Source organism: Neodiprion fabricii, chromosome 6 (genome assembly GCF_021155785.1).
Source record: "Neodiprion fabricii isolate iyNeoFabr1 chromosome 6, iyNeoFabr1.1, whole genome shotgun sequence".
Lineage (NCBI taxonomy): Eukaryota > Metazoa > Arthropoda > Insecta > Hymenoptera > Diprionidae > Neodiprion > Neodiprion fabricii.
This window is the reverse complement of record NC_060244.1, coordinates 10,651,149-10,673,344: the sequence shown is the minus strand read 5'-3', so window position 1 is coordinate 10,673,344 and position 22,196 is coordinate 10,651,149. Positions and strand designations below refer to the sequence as shown.

Below are 22,196 nucleotides of genomic sequence, written 5' to 3'. Positions count from 1 at the left end.
TGCGATGTATATTTCGCTGATTGTTCTTTTCAGAGAAACACAAATCGTACCACATCAAGGATGAGCAACTGTCCCGCGACGGGTTCAAAAAGTTCATGAAGTCGGAAGCCTGCCCGTTCGACCAGTGTCGCTTCTCCAGGGTCTGCAACCACATCCACTGCATCAGACCGCACTGCAGCTACGTCCTCCACTCGTCCGGTCAGCTGTTTTCCCACAAGCGTAAGCACGAGAGACACGACTCGGAATTGGCCTACCGGAAGTACAAGCAGGCGGGAAGCACCGGGATCCGACCTCCGAGTTCTTGGGCTCCGGAAGATCTCGGAAGTCAGAGTCTCGCGCTCAGTTTGAACGGGGAAAGTTCTAACGAGGGGAGAGGCTCGCCGTCTTACTTCTCCTTGGATGACTCCTTCCAGAGTGCGAGCGACCTCGCCATGGACCTGACTTCTTCAGCTTCCGGTCCGCCTACGGGGAACTCGACCGTCACCACGATGCCGAGCTACTCCGGCGAGCAGCAGCAGCAGCTAACTCCAGTCGAGCTAGCGTACCTGGCACCGGCCACCGCGGACTGCCCTTGTCAGCTGGGGCGGGATCATCACCACTGCGGCCTTGACCGCTGCGGGGCGACGCTGCGGGACCCGAGGGAGGTCAGGGAGCACCTCAGGGAGCACGAGACTCAGGAGAGGATAACCGACGCGTACTTCGAGGAGGGCGGTTGCGAGGAGGGCTGTCCCTACATGGACAAGGAGAAGCACTACCACTGCAACTGGGACAATTGCCGCGAGGTGATTCTCGCCACCGACAAACCCTTCCGGAGGCTGCAGCACTACAAGATACACGAGTACAGCAGACAACTGAACCTTTCCTCCTCGTCTCACCCTCTATCCTCCGACGTCACGTTGACCCACCTGACCAACATCGACGCGATGTTTAGGCGAAAAAGGGGCAGGCCGCCAAAGAACCGTGTCATCGAAATATGGTCCGGCGGCGACCCAGCTACCCAAACTCACGACTCACCTCAGGCGATTTTCACGAGCTTCAAACTACCAAAGCCGACTCCGTCGTCAACCCCGAACACCCCGACCGAGGAACGCGAGGGCAGCGTATCTCCCTCGAACAGCCTCGGCGAACCCGAAGGATTCTCAACGTACAACGCGGAGTGCTGTCCCGAGGCTGTCTGCGCCCTCAGAGCAACGAGGCATCATCACTGCTCCCAGCCTCGTTGTCATTTTTCGACGGACCGTCCTGACCAGCTCCTTATGCACAGCAAGGACTTTCACGATAACGTTGACATTTTGCCGGGGTTTTCATTCTTCGACAAGATGATAGACTGTAAGCTCAACGGCTGTCACAGCAACCGGGTTAATCGTCATTTTCACTGCACCAGACCGAATTGCGGATATTCTTTCGTACGGTACTCGGCTATGGCTTTACACGAGAAACAACACAGTAATTCCTCAAGCCAGGGTAGCGGGGGTACGAACGAACCGGAAATTAGCGAGATTAGCCAAGATATTAAACCGCGAATTCAGGTGAAAAATCCTGCTGAACTAATTGACAAGCCGGAAGAAAATTTCGTCGAGGAAACTGGCAGGACCATCATCACAGCTGACGACAAGGAGAGAGAGATACCAAGTCCTGACTCGAGCAAGACTACGGGTGAGTGAAATCTCTTTTTGAGAATATAGGGTATAGTTTATTATGCTCTGAGTTATGAATTAGACACGTTTTTTTTCTCAATATGTATAGTTGTATTTTCAATTTTAGTAGTGGCTCAATGAAAACATGTATTTTTTTTCTTTTTCTTCACCAATTATACACACGAAATCAGAAAGCATGTACATCATCTATTGCACGACATATAGCACCGTTATCAACTACTTATGCATACCTACTACACCAGATCACTGGTTTAGATGCCAGTATTTTTAATGAAGCCCATTATACGATGCCGAGGAATAAAGGTATGGAGTGGGAAATAGGAAAACCTAGGAAACGTAATATCACAAATCCTTTTTCCGCTCGTCTCTTACCAATAGACTCAATATCTTGATAACCCACATCTGCAAACTATCACAAGCCATTTATCATTGCGCATACCCATATCATTGCTGAATCATTTTGTCTCTTGGTAACAGCTTACGCCTGATCTCGCCAGTTCGTGAACGAAAATCATTTTTCTCACTTCATTTTTCATTGCTCATCATCGAAAGGCCTCTACCAAATATCGAATTTGGTCATTCCTCGTTTTTTTGCACCCTCCATCTACCTCACTTTTTCGACATTCCATCGCACACAGTGTATAATGGGCTTAATTGTTGTCGTTTTACTTTCTCATATATCATGTGGTGGTTGTATTATAGTGGGCGGTATTTGAAGTGTTGGTTGTTTGGTTGATTGTTGCTAGTGGTGAGGGCGGCAGGCACCTATTATCCGGTCAGCGGACCGCCGATCGAAACGGCACATCCGGGCGCCATGCTATCCATGCGAGCTTCCGGTCATCAAGGTTCGTGTCTGACGTTTTGCATTTAGAACTCCGTATACCTACGTTTCCATTACAATCAATAGTAGATACTGTGTTTTTTGCTCCTTCTACATATATATATATATATATATATTTATCACTGTCTTTGTCTTCTTCTTTTGCATAATTACCGTATGTGCCTATGTAGGTACAGAAATACAGCTGATCTCGCCACCTTGACGATTTATATTGATCAACGATTCATGCATTTGGCATTCGGTCAGAAATAACTAAATGTACCAACAGAAAAACACCTCAAAGTGGTGATTGCAGCTGCCAGTGTCCAACTTCTGCCTTCTTGTCATCCTCGACAGAGCTACACCCCAGTAATATCCATTTCTTCTCTTGTTTACAGAACCCCAAGCAATTCCATCTACCAGTTCTTCACCCCACACTCTTTACGGACCAGAGCAGAGTTGTAGCCGGCCATTTTGTAAGCTGAAGCGTAAAAACCATTATCACTGCAACGCGTGTAACCAAGCATTCTCGGAATTGGACAGACTGGTGGCCCACATCGCAAAACACTCGACTGGGGCAATCTTGAGCCAACAGCAACATGAAGTGGGAAGTAGCGGCCAAAACTCGCAACTTCAGAGAGACGCGATTCTGAATCAACAACAGCACGATTACCTCGCCCAGTTTTCGGTGCAGAAGCACGAATTTATGGCGCAAAATGCCCAGATTGCTCAGAACGTACAAAACTTTCAAAACATGCAGAGGCAGATCCAGCAAAATCTGACAATGAGTCAGCAGTCGGCCAAGGAGTGCAGCATGACGAAGTCAGGAGACGGTGGCAATATGAACCAGAGGATAGATCAGTTGGCGGTGGCGAGCGGAACCAGCGTTAAACGTGAACCAGCGGAGAGCAATCGCGAAGAAGAAATGATGCATAACGAAAACGGCCAGGCGCAATCACAGCTGATGAATCAGACGCAGTCCCTTCAGCAGCCGTCGATTTCTCAGGGCTTTGAGATTGATCTTAGCCACGGATTCCACTTTCCTAGTCCAGCGGTCATGGCCGCGATGAACCAACAGTTCGCACTTATGAACCAAGCGTTGCCACCCTTCCTTCAGCATGGCGGGATGTACGCCGGTACTCCGGGACTTATGTTCGCCCCGGGTCTGCCCCCGGGGAACTTTTTACCGCCTTCCAGAGACGAGAACCCATTAGCGTCGCTGGCGGCGAACCTGAACCTTGGTGGTAAGAGGTCCTTGTCTCCCCCTGATAGTAATTCACCGGAAGCGAAGAAACAGAGGTTACATCATTCGATGAGGATGCTGAAGGACGAGCCCGTACCGGAGGGTTACGTGAGGTTCAGATTCAACGAGGACTGTCGTTATCAGCACTGTGGATACCGCGAACACCAGACCCACTTTCACTGTATGCGCCAAGACTGCGGTTACTCCTTTTGTGACAAGACGAGGTTTGTCCAGCACACCGCGCGGCACGAACGTCTTGACACTTTGATGGGAGGTGACTTTCAGCAGTACAGAGCAAACGTACCTTGCGGTAGGCCCCAGTGCGCCTACACCTCTTCTTTGGGATCGATGCAGAACAAGGCGTCCCACTTTCACTGCTTGAAGTGTGACTTTGTCTGCACAGACACAAATAAGGTCGTTGCTCATCGGAGACAGCATGCTAAGTTAGATAGCATTGCCGCAGCTGGTTTCCAGAAATTCACACCCAGCCAACCTTGCGGCGCTGTACAGTGTCAACACTCCGGAAAGCAGACCCATTACCATTGCCTGCAGTGCCAGTATGCGGTCTTGGGACTTGCGCAGATGTCAGCGCACAAGTACCGGCACATGGATGGCTAGTATAGCGATTTGAATAAATCCGTTGAACGGCTGATATAAATCGATCGAATTCAACCTTATGTGTTCTGTCGAATACATGTATATATCCCTAAGGGTATATCCGTGTATGAAGCATACCGTGTATAGAGGCTCTTAAAAGACTTACGAATATTCGCCCCCACAGACGGCGAATGCTTGGACGAGGGGTGACGACGACCAAGCATCTGCATCGGCGTTGCTGCGCTGGTCGATGTCAGAAGTATGGACTATCGAATGGTGTAAGAAACAAACAAAAAAAACAAAACATCATACACTAACAGACGTGACGATGGACGAAGGAGGATCAAGATATTGAAGAGCGAAAATAAACGTTATAAATATATAATATAATATGACCTTCCGGGGCAAAAATTTTTTAAGACAATAAGATTATCATTGACGCGATATAGCTTTAGCATGAAAAAAAGACAAACTTTAATATTTAACAAGTATAATAATGTGTAACGTTGTAGAGATATTTACATGGAAGTGTCGTACTATACGGTTTTAGACTCGTAGTGTATAGTTAGTAAAATAGTGAATAGAATTATCATCGAAGGATGAGGCGCAACATACACTGAATCAAATTACTTGATCAAAAACAAACAAGTCGAATTGAATATTCTTCGATCGAGGAAATGACAATTGGTTGGAGACGATGGAGACCACCGGACAGACCTTACGATGCCCAAGGTGAAGTATGAACAGTCGAATAAGTCAGTCCGGGTTTATACAAAAAGACAAGGAAACAAAAGACAGCCGTATTTATTTTAAATCGTAGATAATACGAAATATGTATATCATAATAGATGAACTAATACTGACTTATGATCATTTATATATTATCGTACTAGATTTATTTCATGGATTAAAAAATCCACGAGGTAATAAAAATATTATTGTATTACGAACAGTATTCAGAAAATTAAATAAAGACTGCCAGACGAAATGAATATGAATAATATTGAGGAGGTGAGAATACGAAATGCGATATACATGGCAAAATGGAAAATTATTATTTTTTTTTTTTTTAATTTTGCGAAACAGTATATAACAAGAAAGGTATACTCTGAAATCTAAATCAATTTCATATACTGTGTTGATCAGAGATGAAAAATAAATTTTCTAATATATTTAAATAAAATCATTGATATACACTGTAGGTTTCTTGCGTTGTTTCTATAGGATCATGCTCAAGCGAAACAATATTCTGTACATTCTAGTGTGTAGTTGATGTATTTGAAAGTTGCATGTTGTATGTATACCACAGAATTATAATTATATCGTAATATTGTATCACAATTGTAGGCACGGCGATTATTATTACAAAAAAAAATTTTTTTTTTTTTCAATTACCGTTTTCGAAAAGCGATTGCGACGTGTGAACAAGACTTGGTGAATATATAGTGTTTTATAGTTTCAGTCTTTATTTTTCTGCCTTTTTGTTTTTGCAAACGGTCGGAGTTATGTATTTATGTATTTGAAGTGAACTAATTAGGGAGACAGACACAGTTTTACATGTATTGCAGATATTTTTTAGATATATAAAGCTAGATATGTGTATACAACTGAATACATACATATATCTTTCTGACTCACATTAGGGTGCCTTTAGGGTGGTAACACAGTTAGAACCGTGCCTTAGCACCGAGAAACATACATACAGAGATGAAAACGAACTTCTGGCAACTTGAGACAAATAATCTGAATTTAGTGCCTTACACGACAAGAAAAAGTGAAGAAAACAAAAACAAATTGTGAAACGAATAAGGAAATGAAACACGTGACACACCAAATCTGTTTTAAAACCGACAACGTAGGTGTTATGTAAAATTTGTCCTATTTCTCAGATTTTTCACTGACTATTTCCTATCATTACAACTTAATGAATAAAATGAAACTACGTAATGCTGTTGAAAAATTTATCTGTTTCTCTTGTCCGTCCTGTTGAGCGGAATTCACACAATTGTAATGAACAATATAAATTAAAAAAGTCCTGAAGTAAGCAATTATCGGGTGTTTGATCGTCGTATCGTTGAATAGAGAACCGTCAAACGAAGGTGAAAAAAAAATAAATGTGAAAATTACAAATAGAAGAAACGTGAAAATAATAGTCTAATTATATTAATAGTAGCATTCCATAGGAAGTACACACTGATAGTCATCCATCCTAGCCCTTGGCTTACAATTTTCACGCAACAATTGCGATAGTAGTAACTTATACGAATATATATAACCAGTAATCGCGAAGAAAACGGGGGAGAGGAAAAAAGAGAAACATGATGATGATGATGATGATAATTATAATAATAACAACAACAACAACAACAATAATAATAATAATAATAATAAAAACAAAAAAGAACATGTTAACTGGCATCGGATCCGTGCTTAAAAATGGAAGTCGTAATCACAGAGGGCTAGGCTAGCAGCCATACGAGTGCCATACCACAAATAATAATAATAATGATGATGATAATAATAACAATAATAATAATAATAATAACGAAATAAATATACTTTTTAGAGAGAGAGAAATCCCTGTAACATATTTATTTAGCGTGTAGATGTATGCATGAGATATATATTATACATATATATATACATATATATATATATATATATATGTGTATATATGTATATATATATATAAATATATACATACACATATGAGTATATAGGTGATACAATAAACACATGTATAAATACACCGTTAATTAATATTATATTTCAACTTAAGTAACAAAAACGAACAAATTCATTCATAAATACGATGCAATTGTCAGGAAAATTGAATCGATTTTTGAACGTAACGTGAATCGATGCCTATGATACGCCCATTTGTATCTACGACACTTACGACTACCTTAGATTTGAAATCAAGTGAATTACAATGTACTCTAGGTTTATTCAGAATACAATGTAAGATCATTAATATTATAATATTTACCGTATGGATGTATAAGAGAGAATCATTATATAATTTTATCCCTTATTAATATTGTCTATTATTATCTATTATCTATTATTATTACTATTATTATTTTAATTTTATTATTATTATTTTATTATTATAATATTATTATTATTATTAATAATAATTGATAATATTCTCTAAACCTATTATTGAACCACACATCTTATGTAGCTGTGATTTTGCTTTCAAAAAGTAAAAATTAAAAATATTTATAGCAAAAGAAATCAATTATTCAATGTGGTCACTCGATTCGATATCCCTGTAAAATCAACTTTGCCAACCACACGTATTGTCCGTAATAAGATTTTGACACATCAATGTGGAATTTCGAGTTTATGGAAGTTCGATTACGCGTAAAGGCAGGATAAAAATGAGTTTTATCGACCGTTGCTAATTTACAAGTTGCCACGATTACGATCATGATGACGTTAACATTTTTTTCTTTCCGCAAACAAATAGCAATTAACTTAGTTGTTTAGATATTGGTTGACACGTAGAAGTACTAATTCCAGTTTCCAATTGACGCCTGAGCCACCGATACCTGTGTATTTGTGATGAAAAACGCGTCTACAAAATGCTGATGCAAATTTATTCACAAGCTATCTTTTTCGCCATCAACTGAAAACTTTTTACGAGTCACTCATTAATTTGTCTATATTATCTCTTGTTATTATAATTTACTTGTAATGCTGAACATATACATACACTCTGATAACTAACTATTATAATAATCAGATTATGTATATTTTTACATTGCGCGAAGCCGTAATTGAGACGAAATTACCAGATTCTAGTCTGATGATACTTTTTATCTCGCGGTGAATAATTCGATGTAAAAAACGATTTGTGCGGTGTCGCGGGTTCAAAAAATACATGTTCATATCGGAAAATTTATTTTCAAGAATTTCTTCATATTATGCGAGTACGCGTAACTTATTTTTGTGCCAAGATTGATAGATATATTCTTGGCTCTCTATAGGCTTTGATGTCCATTTATGCATAGGTTTAGCGTCTTGACGCGTCGATACTTGAGTTTACCTGGAATCTACCGCAACGATGTTTTGTTTTACGAAAACTATTGTGTGTACTTGTATTGCTTATAATCTTCCAACGTAACGTGTTTCAACATTGACTCTGCATGCTATTATAAAGCCAACATTCTTCGAAATTGTTATACGATTTAACAAACTAAATTTTTCTGCTGCGCCTGGATTACGAATGGTATTTCATTCGTGTTTCATGCCCAAAAAAATGTAAAAAGGTACCTATACTTTGCTTGGACTTTTTTGTTGTGATCAGAACATTACAGATATTATATGTTTACACGAAATAGTACATTTCGTATCCAGGGCGTAAAGAACGACGATCACACGAGAAGTTTAACGTCGTATGTCCGAGACACGAACAATATTTTCTGTCACAGTAGGTGTAAATTACTGTAATTTAGTCGTAAAGTAGTTGATTCGAGTAAATTTATTAAAAATACACTAAGAAAAATTCGGTAACAACTTCTGTAGACTACAATTTAGTGTCAATATATTACTGTATCTCATGTCGAATTCTCGAATTTACCACAAAATAGTTCTGCAGTAATCGACTTCGACGAATTTTAGTCAATCTTAATACCACCGTTTTTTGCAGTGACCACCTGTCTTACGGTTAAAAATTTTTGGCTTACTTTATGGACCCGATCGCCGGCAGTCGGTCTAAGTTATCTGTAGCTGCCTCTCATCAAACTTCAGAATAACTGCTCTTCTGGTCAGAAAAACTAAGTTTTTGAAAAATAAAAACGACTATTTCCTTCATTTTAAAGGTGAGAGAGATTAGATCAAACTACACATTACTCAGGCATAAAAATTTTGTTGATCGACGTTACGTATACTTTGACGTTCACACGGAATTCGATGTGCTGAATGCACTTAAATATCTTGCCGGTGAGTGTCTTTGTCCGTTAATCAAGTTTTATCGATTAAAGGGAACTAAATTAATTTTGGAACTCGGCATGAATATGGAGAAGAATCTTTTAGTATTCACTTATGCTATCCGTAGCTAGCAGACGCAGGTAGTAATGCCGTTGCTGAGAGTCGCAAAGGCGGACTGTAAAGCCGTTCCTGAAGCAACAAAATCACAAAGTTGCATACTCTTTGAGCGGCCAATGATATAGCCTCTAATGGACAGAGTCATGCGCGATCTCAATAAACTCGCGATATATCGGATCGTGCCATTGAACTTTTGTTAAAAAACTAACCAAGTATTCGCTGAAACATTCTACTTCGATCAATAGCAATCTTGTTAGCCTTTCGAGAATTTCCTTGAAAATATTGTAACTCATCTAAGCAGTATGTATGTACGATGCCAGACCTGATGCATGAAACCAAAAGATAATATCTATGTAATTTTTTCCTCCCACTCACTTCATAAGTCTAGCACATGATAATTAAGTCACGGTCCAGTGTTTGTACCAAGACTGATTATCAGAGTTTTCTCTCTTACCATTACCGTATGTTTTTTTCCCATTAAAATCGGTTACAACTTCCTTTTAAAAACGACTTGATAACATTTCGAATCCTGAACCATATACGATATACAGCCAATCTTTACGTGCAGGTCCGTATAATGAAATACAATTAATGCGCACCTGCATCTTGTAACAAAATTTAAAGACGTAAAATGTATAGCCTCCAGAATCATTCGAATGCGTAGTAGTCGCGTAGAGTTATCATAGTCATATTTTGAAGTCTGTTTGCTGAAGCATTGATAAATTCCGTCAGTCTGTGGGAGATAAGAATTGTAGTAATCACGTAACCATGCACTGCGATGCACTTTCATGTGTGCGTGCATCATCACACTTTGAGCCCGAAAAAAATTCGGGTCGCTTCAAACTGCAGTTGGAGTAACGCAACTGTTACACCGTTTTATAAATTCATTCTCGATTGAGTTGGCTATTTACCCATGCTTCATTCACTTTTTTACAAATCAATATTTGAAACATTAAATACATTTAGATTTACATGAGGCGGTACGTAGAAACGCAAAAGCCCTCGACTTCGCAGTCGTTCGCTACTTACATACGCCATGCCGCCATATCGTTATTAATTTCGATGAAAAAATTTGAAAATATTCTCAAAACTATAAAAAATAAAGCCCTAAAACTCAAATTGCTCTGAGTTCTCATTTTCTTCAAAGAAAAACAAAACTCCGAAATATAGGTATGATTTTAGACCGTCCAAGCTGTAAACCTCCTTAATTAAACAATTCCTATTGTTCGTCACGGACAAGTTATAAAGACAACTAAACAATTGTCACAAGTGGCACATTTGGTTTTTTTGGGAAAGGTTTTATTATTCAGGTAATCGTCCGCCCGGCCCTCGCCCGTATAAATTTTCGGGCCCTCGGACCTCACGGAACTTTTGCAGGTTCCTAGAACCCCGGACAGACCGCCTTCAATTCGTGTAGCCCAATTGTTCATAATACAATCGAAAACGGCAGTAGTCACAAAGTGATATTAAATTGGCTGGCGGAGAAAGACCGATTACCGTTCCTCAAGCCTTAAATATTTTGTGAAAATTAATTTGTATTAATTCGAAAACTAGTTCTCAATTAGCCGAGTAACACATCGTTTAAGGGGGGAGCCTGCTTTAGAGGTTTCACAAAATTGATTTTTTCAAGGATTTTTTTGGGAAAGAAAGAAGTATCCGATTGAAACGAAACTGTCAGGTTTTATTGTTATATATTTCAGCAGTCTTCTTAAATTTTTTCATTAAGATATATGTCATATTATGCCTGGTACAAGTATTTCACCGAGGCGTCTCGAGTGTGCATTTGTCGTGCGGCGGGAAAGGTGCAGGTCGCAATTTCCATCTGAAACAAAGAACCCGAAAAAATTATTACTTCTCAATAGTATAGCTTCTAGTTAAACCAAGAAAATTCAACAAAAAGTGAAAAATTCAACGATTTTTCGCGCAAATTAAAAAAAAATTCACTTTAGATTGTTTAAAAAGTGGGTTAATCCTAACTTTCTTAAGGTTTTTTAGGTTCAACTAGAAGAGAATTTAATCCCGAGTACAATGCAATTTGTCTCGTTTCGATAGGACGTTTAGTTTTTTCCCTATCTTTCCCGCCAATTAGGAAAAATCGTAAAAATGAAAACCGAGAAATCGTGCGTCAAAGTTTTCGTACATAAAAAATCGTAATTTTCTTGAACTTACCGTATTAATATGCTAATCAGCAATTCCTGGTCCATAGAGTTGCTCTTCAGACTCTTCAAAAAACTGGTTCAAAACTTCAAAAAACTGGTTCAGACTCTTCAAAAAACTGGTTGAAAACTTCAAAACACCGCTCGTATACCTCATCGACGCTTGCTCACTATTTCTTCTGTAACTCCGAAAATATTTCGAATTTGCGTCTGAAATTTTAGGGACACATTCTTGGATAGTTTGGGAAGACGTTTATGCAAAAAAAAAAAAAAAAAAATAGATTTTTTGAAGCTTCTAAAGCAGGCTCCCCCCTTAAGCATAGAAAACGATCGGCTGCGCAGTACATTTCTTCCTTGTTTGTTATTGTTTCAATTTCTGTTGAATTATTTTCAACATATATTATAGTTGTGATTCTGTTAAGAATACCAGTTTCCAAAAATCGCTGTCGTCATTCACTTACACAGAGATACTGTAAGGTCGAAAATATTTACTTACAATAGCTGATCGATTCATTCGGATAATTTACTTATGATGCAGACCAATCTCCTCAACAGGCTCCGGTTCTAACAAGACAACGTTACATCCGTAGAGGAAGTGTGACGAAGTTTTGTCAATGTAATCCGACGAAATGATCGTTCGGTACAAAGTTCAGGACTCGTTAGAATATACTATCTCATTTCCAGTATGTATTGAGGATAGTGAAATCGGGACGGTTGTTTGTACAAATCGGATGAAAATGAAACATAGTTTGTATATATATTTTATACACGTATGCTTACCGTATACACAATATGCCTAAAAGAACGGATTATTTCTGTAATACGTACGTACGTATCAAGCGTTTTCTGTGAAACTCGCCGCTGAATCCCAGCAGATAGGCAACGAAAACTACATTTCGAATACGTAGAGATACGAATTGTTGAGCGGTTGTCTATCTGCTGGCGTTCAACGGTAAGTTTCACAGAAAACCTTAGGTTTGCGGTACGCTCAGTGTGAATACATATATCGATGGGTATTTACCTAATTCGTTGAACTGAAACGCTGGGTTTACAATTCCGGTGAATATTCGACATCGATCGAACTACCAGAGGATCATATCCCACGGGTAGACCTAGCTGTAAAATATGGATTATAAAACGGATAGTTATCGGCTTATCCTTACCGATCATTTGCACAAATCCAGAGGCATAGAAAACTTTGTAGGATTGTTTCAAGGCGTCTACTTTCCTGGATACGGTAAAATTACAATTTGTGTCGTTAAAAGTCCGACTCTGGAAGCAACGCACATACATATTTCCTTCCACACAATGGCGTGAATTTCTACATTTTTTTCCTTTCTTGGTCCGTTTTTTCACGTGAGGATGCGGTCACCGAAGTGCACCGACCTCGGAAGTGCAGCCAGCTGCAGGTTGCTCGATATTGTTGTTAAACGGATCGAGCTGGTCCTCGCCGTTTAAAATAGATCGGGAAACCCCGTGAGATTACTGCGAGCGCGAGTCGAGCCGCGTGCGGCGGCTTTTCATGCGCGCTGCATTCGGTTTGTTTTTGATCTTTCGAATCGCGTGGGACCCTCGGAATTTTTGGTCGACGGAAGCAGACGACTGTTGATACATCATATACAATATCTCTTCCAGGCCAACTCCACTTAAGACTATTGATTCCGTTGTGTGAGTGGTCTCGAGTATGTTAATGATTTTACGCCTTTACGTACAGCACAAAAAGATGTCCGCCGATGTTCTACACGTGTGTGAGTATTGCTGCAGAGAAAACTTCAGACGCTGATCACGCTTTCAGCGCGTGTTTCAGCGTGTTGCATGGGATCTCGCTGCCGAACCACGTGTGCCTAGAATATAAGATAAGTATGGGTGTAAACTGTGAACGAGTTGGATATCACGCGCACGTGCTCGAGTATATACGTTGCAGCGCGTTAACCGGCGGTCGTAATTACGTAGATATTAAACCGTGTAAAATATTTTATTGCACATAGATGAACGATGCGCATATACTTATGTACACGGTTGATATTTGCAGCCGTTTAATTCGCATTGGCCAATATCCGTGGAACCGTTAAACGCCCATATAGCCATTTGTTGACGTACCAGAACATACACGTAACCGTATATAAGTATTGAGGAGCATTCGAAATTTTCCACACGACGTATTTACACTTTGCATACACCCATATGTGTAAAAAATCATAAATTTTTGCATCAACGCTCATCGATCGCTAATTGGCTATTTTGCTTTTCAAAATCTGTAGCGCGCGAATAACAACCGGATTACGCAATGTGCAGAACATTCAAGCCGCCTGCTCGAAACTGGACAAAATCACTGCTGCCTGGTCGGAAGTGGAATGAAAAGTCGTGAAATATTTCAAACTGAATAGAAACTAACAAACATTGATTTCAATTGGACGAAATCCAATAATGTCGTTTTTCCTATGAATTAAGCTGACGCTTCAACTTGTCAAATTTCAATAGGCTTCGAAGAAGGAATACACGATTAACCGATTGAGACCCTTGAAATATGAATATGAAAGATTTTCTGTCGTTTAAGCAGCATCGTATACGTAATATGTACTATTTTAATCTGGCATCTTTCCAATCTTCCTGCAGCTTGCGATTAACTGCTACCAACAGTTTCTTGAGGGCACAGTCGATGATCTGTTGCGATGATCGGTACAAGTATTAAAATGGTCTCAAAATCTACAGACTACGGCGATTAGTCGTGGCGATACATTTGGGTAATGGCATAATATGTCTCACCGAGAATTAGTTTATTCAAAAATATGACAATCAGTAAAACACAGAGAGTGGGAAAGTTGCGCTGACCAATAAAGGATCAAAGTTTCGTCTTTCTCTTCTTGAAATTTCAAAAAAATTCTGAACGGCTGTAAATCGAAACCAAGAAATTTTCCGAGTGGAAAATAAGTCCGAGAACTTGGTCGTTACAGTGGAGACTTGTGATTGATAAATTTCCAACCATGATTTTTGTGAATCTTGAAAGGCCCTGAAAAAGCATCGTTTCGACCCGATAGCTACGTGACTGCGCGAACGTCGTGAGCATTCTTCGTCGCTCTAACAGAGTCCCGGTTATTGGTCAGGGATGGGTCAGGGTTCGGGGGAAGCGGGTTCCACCGCCAATCCCAGAGGGCGGTACAGATATCGACGCCGGCATGGGTGTCTGGAGCGCCCGAAGCAGACAATCAGTAGTTGTTTGGACGTCGCGAGGGATCGTTGTTCGACACCGAGGATAAACAAATAGAACCCGGACCCGAAGGATGGGCATTTTTCGTGAATTTCCCATAGTCTTCAATCTTTATAAAAAGTATAGTTAGACGCAGTTCATTTTATGGAAAATGCGAACTCTCTGCCGGGCCCAATCCCAACTGTAAATAATACACTGTATATTTGGAACGAAGGTTAGTACTGTTCTTGTTCACTTTTATCAACACCGTTGCAATCAGGTATAGGTAGGTATCGTCGATAAGTACTCAGGATTTCCGGTAATGCTTGTCATCATTGCTTAAAGTCGCTGCTAATTGATTCATCTTAAATAATAACAATTATGTGTGGTTGTTTGACTAATGAATGTTCAAGTGATTTCTAGCTTGAGTGATGTTATTTATACTATTTGCAGCCATTCAAGGTTATTGTTGTTGTTTGTCAAATTCAAATGTTCGGTAGAATTGACATTTTTAGACTGTTCTTTTCGCAGTCGGACTAGTAGAAGTATACTCGACATTACCGATGCTACATGAAATCTCTTGGAACATGTTTTGTCTGCAATTGTGTCGCTCGTGCCTCGATTTCACAATAATATATTGTGTTTTGCTTTTGAAATGATGATAATAGTAATATATCCGTGGTCAAACAACACATTAAATTGAAAACATCGTTACATAGACTCATGGTCAGTAATGATGTTTATAAATATGTGTATATATATATACATATATATAGGGCATTCCATGACATTTCTCTATTTTTTGTATGAAAGTGAATGGCGAAAAACGGAATCCCAATTTATTTTTCATCATTTTTGACCCAGCGTGTCTAAAGTATAATTTAAAAATTTGAAACCAAAACCCCTACTTTCTAAAATATGAAAAGGATCAGCAAGTTTTTGACACTTATTAGAAGATGGAGATTTCATACCCTCAAAAGATAAACAAGAAAAATAGAAAAAGAATATTTATTATTATTCGGTTGAATTTTTTATATATAAATGTACATTGATATTATGTCTGAAATGCAGCAAGATAATAATAACATTTTTTTTCTAATATCACAATGTACATGGATCTTTAGTCAGAAATGCAATACAATAACAATAACATTTTTTTTTTTTATATCAAAATGTACATTGATCTTATCTCAAAAATGCAATTCGGTAATAATAATGTTTATTATTTATTTGTTGAAGTTATCTCCACCTTCTAATACGTGTGAAAATTTTTTTCATATCTTATTAGATTTTTCTAAACTTTTCACATTCAAGGAAGTAGGAGTTTTCATTTCAAATTTTTAAATTATACTTGAGATACGCTGTGTCAAAAATTTGTAAAAAAAATTGGCAATGCGTTTTTCGTCATGCACTTTCATACAAAAAAATTATAAAGCCGATCTGAAACATCGACTTAGAACCTTGATCGAGATGTCACGGAATGCCCCATGTATATTGTATAACTCCATTTGTGACGTATACCTACATATAATACAGACAGAGAAGGCCTGCGTTAGCCAACGTATGATCGAACCATATTCGGTAAAAATATTTGTTCGTTTAAAATGCGAATTGTTATAGTTAGATCATGTAAGCGACGTTTTGCCAATCACAGTGCAAACTATTGAACTGATCAGTTTTTTTTTACTCGAAAAAACACTAGTTTCGCCATACTTGTATCAGCTATGTAAATATTAGTTGCCTCTAAAAATCTCCTCTATTGGCCTTGGATTTGGCCCGACGATGTATTGTGCAGAATCGTAAAAAATATATGCGTGCGTGTGTCTGTGTATTATATATACAAATTCATAAAATGCAGTATCAAAGTCGGTTCGGAAATTGCATGCCTGACGCACAGAGATGACCTCTACTGCAATTTTCAATTGGCTATGTAAGATCATCAGTTTCCTTGATCTTGACTCGGATTGAACTCAAATCGGCGCCCGAGGATTGACAAGGAAAACAAATATCTACACGTACTGTTCGCATCATAGTCGGTATTACACTGTATATAGCTCGTCGTGTATCGTAATATAGTACGCATCACGCATCTCACAAGATCGGTGAAAAAACGTGTTCACAAGCTGGGTCTTAACTGGTTCATTTTTGTGACCGTGGAACTAGGGTCGCGGCGTTTAATGGCTGTAATCTTGGGTCAAAAGTTATCGCGCGTTTCAACTTTTTATCCAGCATGCATTTCGAATATTTCTCCCAACTGGCTGACAACCAGTGTGAGTTGAGACTTCGATTTGTTCAACATTACCGATGGCAGTCCCGACGGATGATTCGCTATTGTAATTCCATGAATTACCATAAAAAAGTAAGACATGTCGCCATTATTAGTTGATCAGGGAATACGTATTCATTGAACCACATCTAATAATTAATTATAGCTGTACAGCAAGTTTGGTCTTTACGCTTAGCCTCTACATTTTTTTAAATTATATATCTCTCATCTGCGTATTAATTTCAAGTAATTACTGTTTCATCCGTAGAGAATTTTGGTCACAATATTTTGATTAACTGTGCATGGGGATTTTCTTATGTAATTTCTTTTTTTCTGAATTTAAAAAATTTTTTTTTTTATTTTCATCTTGTAGATTACTGTTCAAGAGTGAAGTTCATACATGACTAAATGCTCAATGACTGTACTATATTCTTCTCCACTTGAAACTTCTCCACACTACCACATAATTACATACTAAAATTTAACAATAGCATGATTTTGACGAAATTCCTACAAGTAACGTAAATGACGCTTCGAAATTTTAGATTATTATTAAGGAAACTTTATTTTTTGTTACAGCCAAGTCATTACCAGCTCTTCACCTTCGCATTTACACCAAGCGCAACGATAATAATAATTGCTGAAGTGTTGACATTGGCGGATTAGAAATAATACTCTGCAAGAAAGCATCATGAGCGAGAGTACCGAGTCGGTGAAAAAACAGTCTTTACCGATCATCGAGCAGAGACACACGCTGGTACGGCGTGTTTCTGACATGTTCAGAGGTAAATTTCTAAAACATCTTTTTTGCCTCGATGCGTCGCTACGTTTGGGAACAATATACATGTATACACATTGTATGCATACAGTGAGTCACAAGGTGTCTCGGATACGCTTTTGTCCACATGACCATGAATTGCGTGTTTTTCATTTTCCTGAGTGATCTCGATTCTCTCTATACGACATTTTGCGATCTGCATATGTTCTGTCTGTCTGCGAGTAATAAAATTGCACGCGGCGCGGTGCTGGATAAATATGAAAATAAAATAACCACTTGCTATGTCTACGGTGATGCTGGCAAACATGATCATAATAATACGACTCTATAATTAAATACATATTTTTTTTATCAGTAGAGTAAAGCCCAAAGTGCATGTAATAATTACTGTAAATTGCAAAGCTCTGTGCAGGCGTATCGGAATCTGGCTTAGCGATCAATTTTTCAACTACGAAATGAAGGAATGAGTATAAGAATCGTTGGCAAGACGTGTTTCGGCAAAGAAATTTCCAACTTTAACAACTGACAATCTATTATATTTTGTGTATACGAGTGACGAGGAATGACGAGAAAAAACTTGAAGCAATTTTGGTATTTCCACCTTGTTCCGTGGTTATAAAACTTCGGGTGTTATTTTCTTTCAATTATTGCACACTGAGAAAAGAAATCAGCGTGAATTTTGCGTGTGATAAAAAAATAATTACTCGCTGGAATTTATTCTTGATACTTTAATCTGTTTTGCGTTGTATGAAGCGGATTAAAAATTATCCGGTTAAAACTTGAAACTGGAGTACCTAGTCGTATTCATTTACTCGTGATAATGTTCGTTTTGTAAATATGATATTGAGTTTCACACTTTCTATGTAAAGTTGCGGTTATCACGGGTTCTTTCATCATACACAGATATCTATGACCTATCATTTTATCGAGTTTGTGCTTCAGCTTGACATTCTGATTATCCTTTACAGATGGAAAATCGAGCGGACCTCCACTCCTCTTTCGTCACGCATCAATGCAGCGCCTTCGTCATTGCTGCCAGAATTTGAACCTGTTTCCGTACCTGCTGTACTCATTCGGCAATTCGAAGTCTCATCCCACTGTAAAAAAACTCCACAGAAACTTTATATTGCTGATGCACACCCTTTCGATAATCATACAGAGCATGCTGAACTCGATACTCCAGTCGACCCCAGTGAAGAATTCCGTCCGTTTCGCAATCGGGTTCCAGCGAGTTCTTCTCAAACACCTCCATACGCAAGGATCGACCAGATCCTCCGAGGCTTTCGCATCACTTCGACGGACCTCCAAGTCACCGCAGACGACGCAAGAAATAAAAAATGAAGAAGAAGAGAAGTTTGCAAAGTTCAAACCACGTGAACGGAAGAGGATCTCCCTTGTTCTTACGCTGGCCGTGTACTTTGCTCTTCTAGTACTCGCCTCTCAGCTCGTTGGTATCATCAGTGTTATGCTCGTTGGCAAATATCCACCTGGTTTCATATTCCTAATGTTAGCTCTACTCTTCCTTGGATATATCACTTTAAAAATAATGGCATTCGACAAAGGGGGCCATGGATTCAAAGAACAGAAGAGGAAAGCTGAGTGATACTTTATCCTAGTCTTTAGAATTTTTTACCAGCTTTCATTTTTTAAGAATATTTTGTAAATTTAGCTGTAACAACTGGCATGTTCAGAAATTACCACATTTCTGTATTCTATTCGATACGTTATCTCCTCACCCTCAAAACTGCAGTTCTCCTCTGCAGACCGTAATCTGCGATAAATATTATCGTGCTGTGACGAAAGCTTACATCACGTGAATGATATTCATTCTTAAAAAATTCGTTATCATTTATCGTATTGAAGATGTAACTAAATTATGAGTTTACAGATTAAACATCCATTTGAAAATATTTTTGTGCCAGCTGTAGTGGTAGAAAATGAACTGACTGAATATACTACTGGTATCGATGTATCGAAAATATATTTCGAGATGAGCTCTGAACGTCCTCAACGTCATATGAGAAACTTATTTGATCAATCCATTTTGTGCTCTCATGAAACGTCGGTAGTTTATGAAAATGTGATAAATACGTGAATCCAGATTAATGTGCACGCAGAGTTTGCTGATCTTTCAGATCTGATCGGTATCGTTAACTCGATTATACCTTAGTTTGAATTTCCACAGATCAAGTCAGATTAAAATCACATACACATTTTTCGAGCGAATTCCAGATGTTTTCTATCAAATCCTAAACAGCAAATTTAGAATGGACTCGAGTGCTTCGTACATGGAAACATGCAAATGGTTCTCGTGATAATGTTGTTAACATGTGTGCAAGTTGTGTTGGAAGTAATTTTAAAAGGCAAGGCTCGGATTAAAGCTACAAAGTGGTATATATTAATTTACTTTGTTGGCATAAGACTAAGCACTGCTTTGTGGCACTGATTTGTAAATAAATATTTCACAAGTAAGTTGGGCTTTGTCATTAAAAATTATCTGATAGATCTTTGATCTCTAAATTTTTACTAACGTTAGAAACGCTATATTGGACTAGTAATTATTCAAACTTCTGATACACTGAGTAAAGCGAACTTCCTCCCTAAATACGTCGCCATGTTGCATCGGAATTGTTGTACATGATTTTTACATCAATCTTGCCTTGTGAACAAGATTTTTGCAAGTTTCTGTTGTAAAATCTGAAAAATTCATTCTTCACGCGAACTGGCGATTACGCGCAATGTTGTGATTTGCGAAATAACGTCGGTATAGTGTTTAAAAAAATTGATTTTAGAAAAGACGTCCGTAACAGCATCGGACCAGCGGCTGAAAAATATCAAAGAAATTTCAGCATAAAACTATTCCTGGTGTCGAAAAATCATTTGGGCCAAGGAGGTAGCTGAAAAACATTGGTTAATTGATTGATTGCGTTATCGATACTGGGTGCGTGGGCGCATACAATGCCTGCTAGCCCAAAAAGGCGTGCAGGGGCTTGCTTCTGCCGTTGACTGAAGAATATAAAGACAGTTGCCCTAATGAGCTTTGGTGTCACAAATGAAAATCGTCATGCGATTGCGCCCCCTGAGATGTTGCAACAGTAGAGTTTAGAGCGTATTGCAGAATATCACAGAGTTACCGGTTTCAAGATAATGCTGGCTGCATTCGCATTCCGAGTAGCAAAGTCTTCGCAATTGTTAGCTCAAGCCAGTACTTAACCTGTGTGTACTTACCGACTTGTCGGCGATACAAAAAATTAATAATGAAAACAAATTTCTTCCAAAATTCGTAGCAAAACAGTGATTCAATTAAAGTATAGGTACCCGAAAGAAGAATGTATCGTCTATAATATGAAAATAGAAGAATTATTCATTTCAAAATGGGATTCTATTCCGCACGCGTTCGATGTATTTCGTAACATTAATATTCATAATTATTCCAACAACTTTTCATTTGCTCTCTCGATCTTGAATTTTCGTAGGCATAGAATCAAAACGCTGTTTTAGCTAGTCGCAAGTAAAGTATCTACGTTGGGTAGAGAAGCAGAATTGTTTTTCGAAGAGCGTTCGAATGGAAAGAATGTTGGAGTGACTGTAATACATCACAGATGCGCTAATTTTGATTAAGATTGAATAGATATTTCGTATATGAGACGGTATTTAACGCAGTGTCCTGATTAAAAGGCCTAAAAAGGTGATTGTTGTAGATTTTTTCTTTCATAGGGAGAGAAAGAACAAAGCTTCTTAAAACTTTGTGTGTAATTTAACACACATTTGAAAGGTACGAGCAGTAATTTTTATCATCTAACTGTCGCAGAACGGCAGCGTTATTAGCCGACCCGTTCACTGAAGAATATATCTACAGTCAACGGCTGTCCATCGAGGGCCCTAGCCGCTTGAATCTGGGATTGGCAGGAAGGATAAAGTGCGTATTTCTTGTCTGATTGTGAAATGTGAAAACTAGTATCTTTATACATCATGAAATATCATCATACATCACACATCTTACATCACGAGACATCATACATCACACATCATACATAGTATGAAAGTTCGAAACCAGAGTTTGGATGTTCGGATGTTCAGAAAGTGACGTCACACAATTTTTTTTTCTCTTGACGTCATCAACCTAAATTCAGCTAGCCGGATTCCTCAGTCTGGAAACAACCGCGCAGTAGAGAGGACGGATGAGAATCGCGCTCCGCAGATTTCGAGTGCCGGGTTCTCAGCCTCTTGGATCCTGCGCTCCGGGTCCGCTTTCTGGTGAAACTCGATTGCCGGGACAAGCGCTCCGTATTTTCTGCGCTTCAGGTCCGCTACCTGGTGGAACTCGACTTCCAGGACAAGCGCTCCGTAGTTTCTGAGCTCCAGGTCCGCTACGTCGTGAAACTAGACTTCCGGGACAAGCGCTCCGTAGTTTCTGCGCTTCAGGTCCGCTACCT

At 39.0% G+C, this 22,196-nt stretch overlaps 2 protein-coding genes across 6 annotated transcripts in view; both read left to right on the top strand.

Annotated features, from left to right (window-relative positions):
- LOC124184525 overlaps positions 1-7,352 on the top strand; it is a 75,266-nt gene extending 67,914 nt beyond the window's left edge. For 3 of the 4 annotated variants that reach the window (XM_046574315.1, XM_046574318.1, XM_046574319.1), the window contains 4 exons: positions 34-1,656; positions 2,405-2,503; positions 2,877-4,334; positions 4,503-7,352. In XM_046574315.1, coding sequence (XP_046430271.1) covers positions 34-1,656; positions 2,405-2,503; positions 2,877-4,334; positions 4,503-4,528 — 3,206 coding nt within the window. In that variant the 3' untranslated portion in view covers positions 4,529-7,352. The remainder of the gene's footprint in view (positions 1-33; positions 1,657-2,404; positions 2,504-2,876; positions 4,335-4,502) is intronic. The other variant, XM_046574316.1, reaches the window with a different exon arrangement.
- Positions 7,353-14,734: 7,382 nt separating this feature from the next.
- On the top strand, positions 14,735-20,232 carry LOC124184614. 2 transcript variants are annotated; one of them, XM_046574528.1, is made up of 3 exons: positions 14,735-14,951; positions 17,562-17,767; positions 18,729-20,232. In XM_046574528.1, exons 2-3 carry the CDS (start codon positions 17,674-17,676, stop codon positions 19,361-19,363), a joined length of 729 nt encoding a protein of 242 aa, XP_046430484.1. In that variant the 5' UTR covers positions 14,735-14,951; positions 17,562-17,673; the 3' UTR covers positions 19,364-20,232. The 2 variants fall into 2 exon arrangements, with proteins under 2 accessions (XP_046430484.1, XP_046430485.1); XM_046574529.1 differs by lacking the exon at positions 14,735-14,951 and adding an exon at positions 16,831-17,075.
- The last annotated feature ends 1,964 nt before the right edge of the window (positions 20,233-22,196 follow it).

Bases quoted from the DNA above. Each gene is read 5' to 3' on its own strand.
- LOC124184614 (XM_046574528.1), top strand. From the start codon at position 17,674: ATGAGCGAGAGTACCGAGTCGGTGAAAAAACAGTCTTTACCGATCATC. The intron at 17,768-18,728 runs GTAAATTTCTAA...TATCCTTTACAG, and splicing joins TGTTTCTGACATGTTCAGAG to ATGGAAAATCGAGCGGACCT.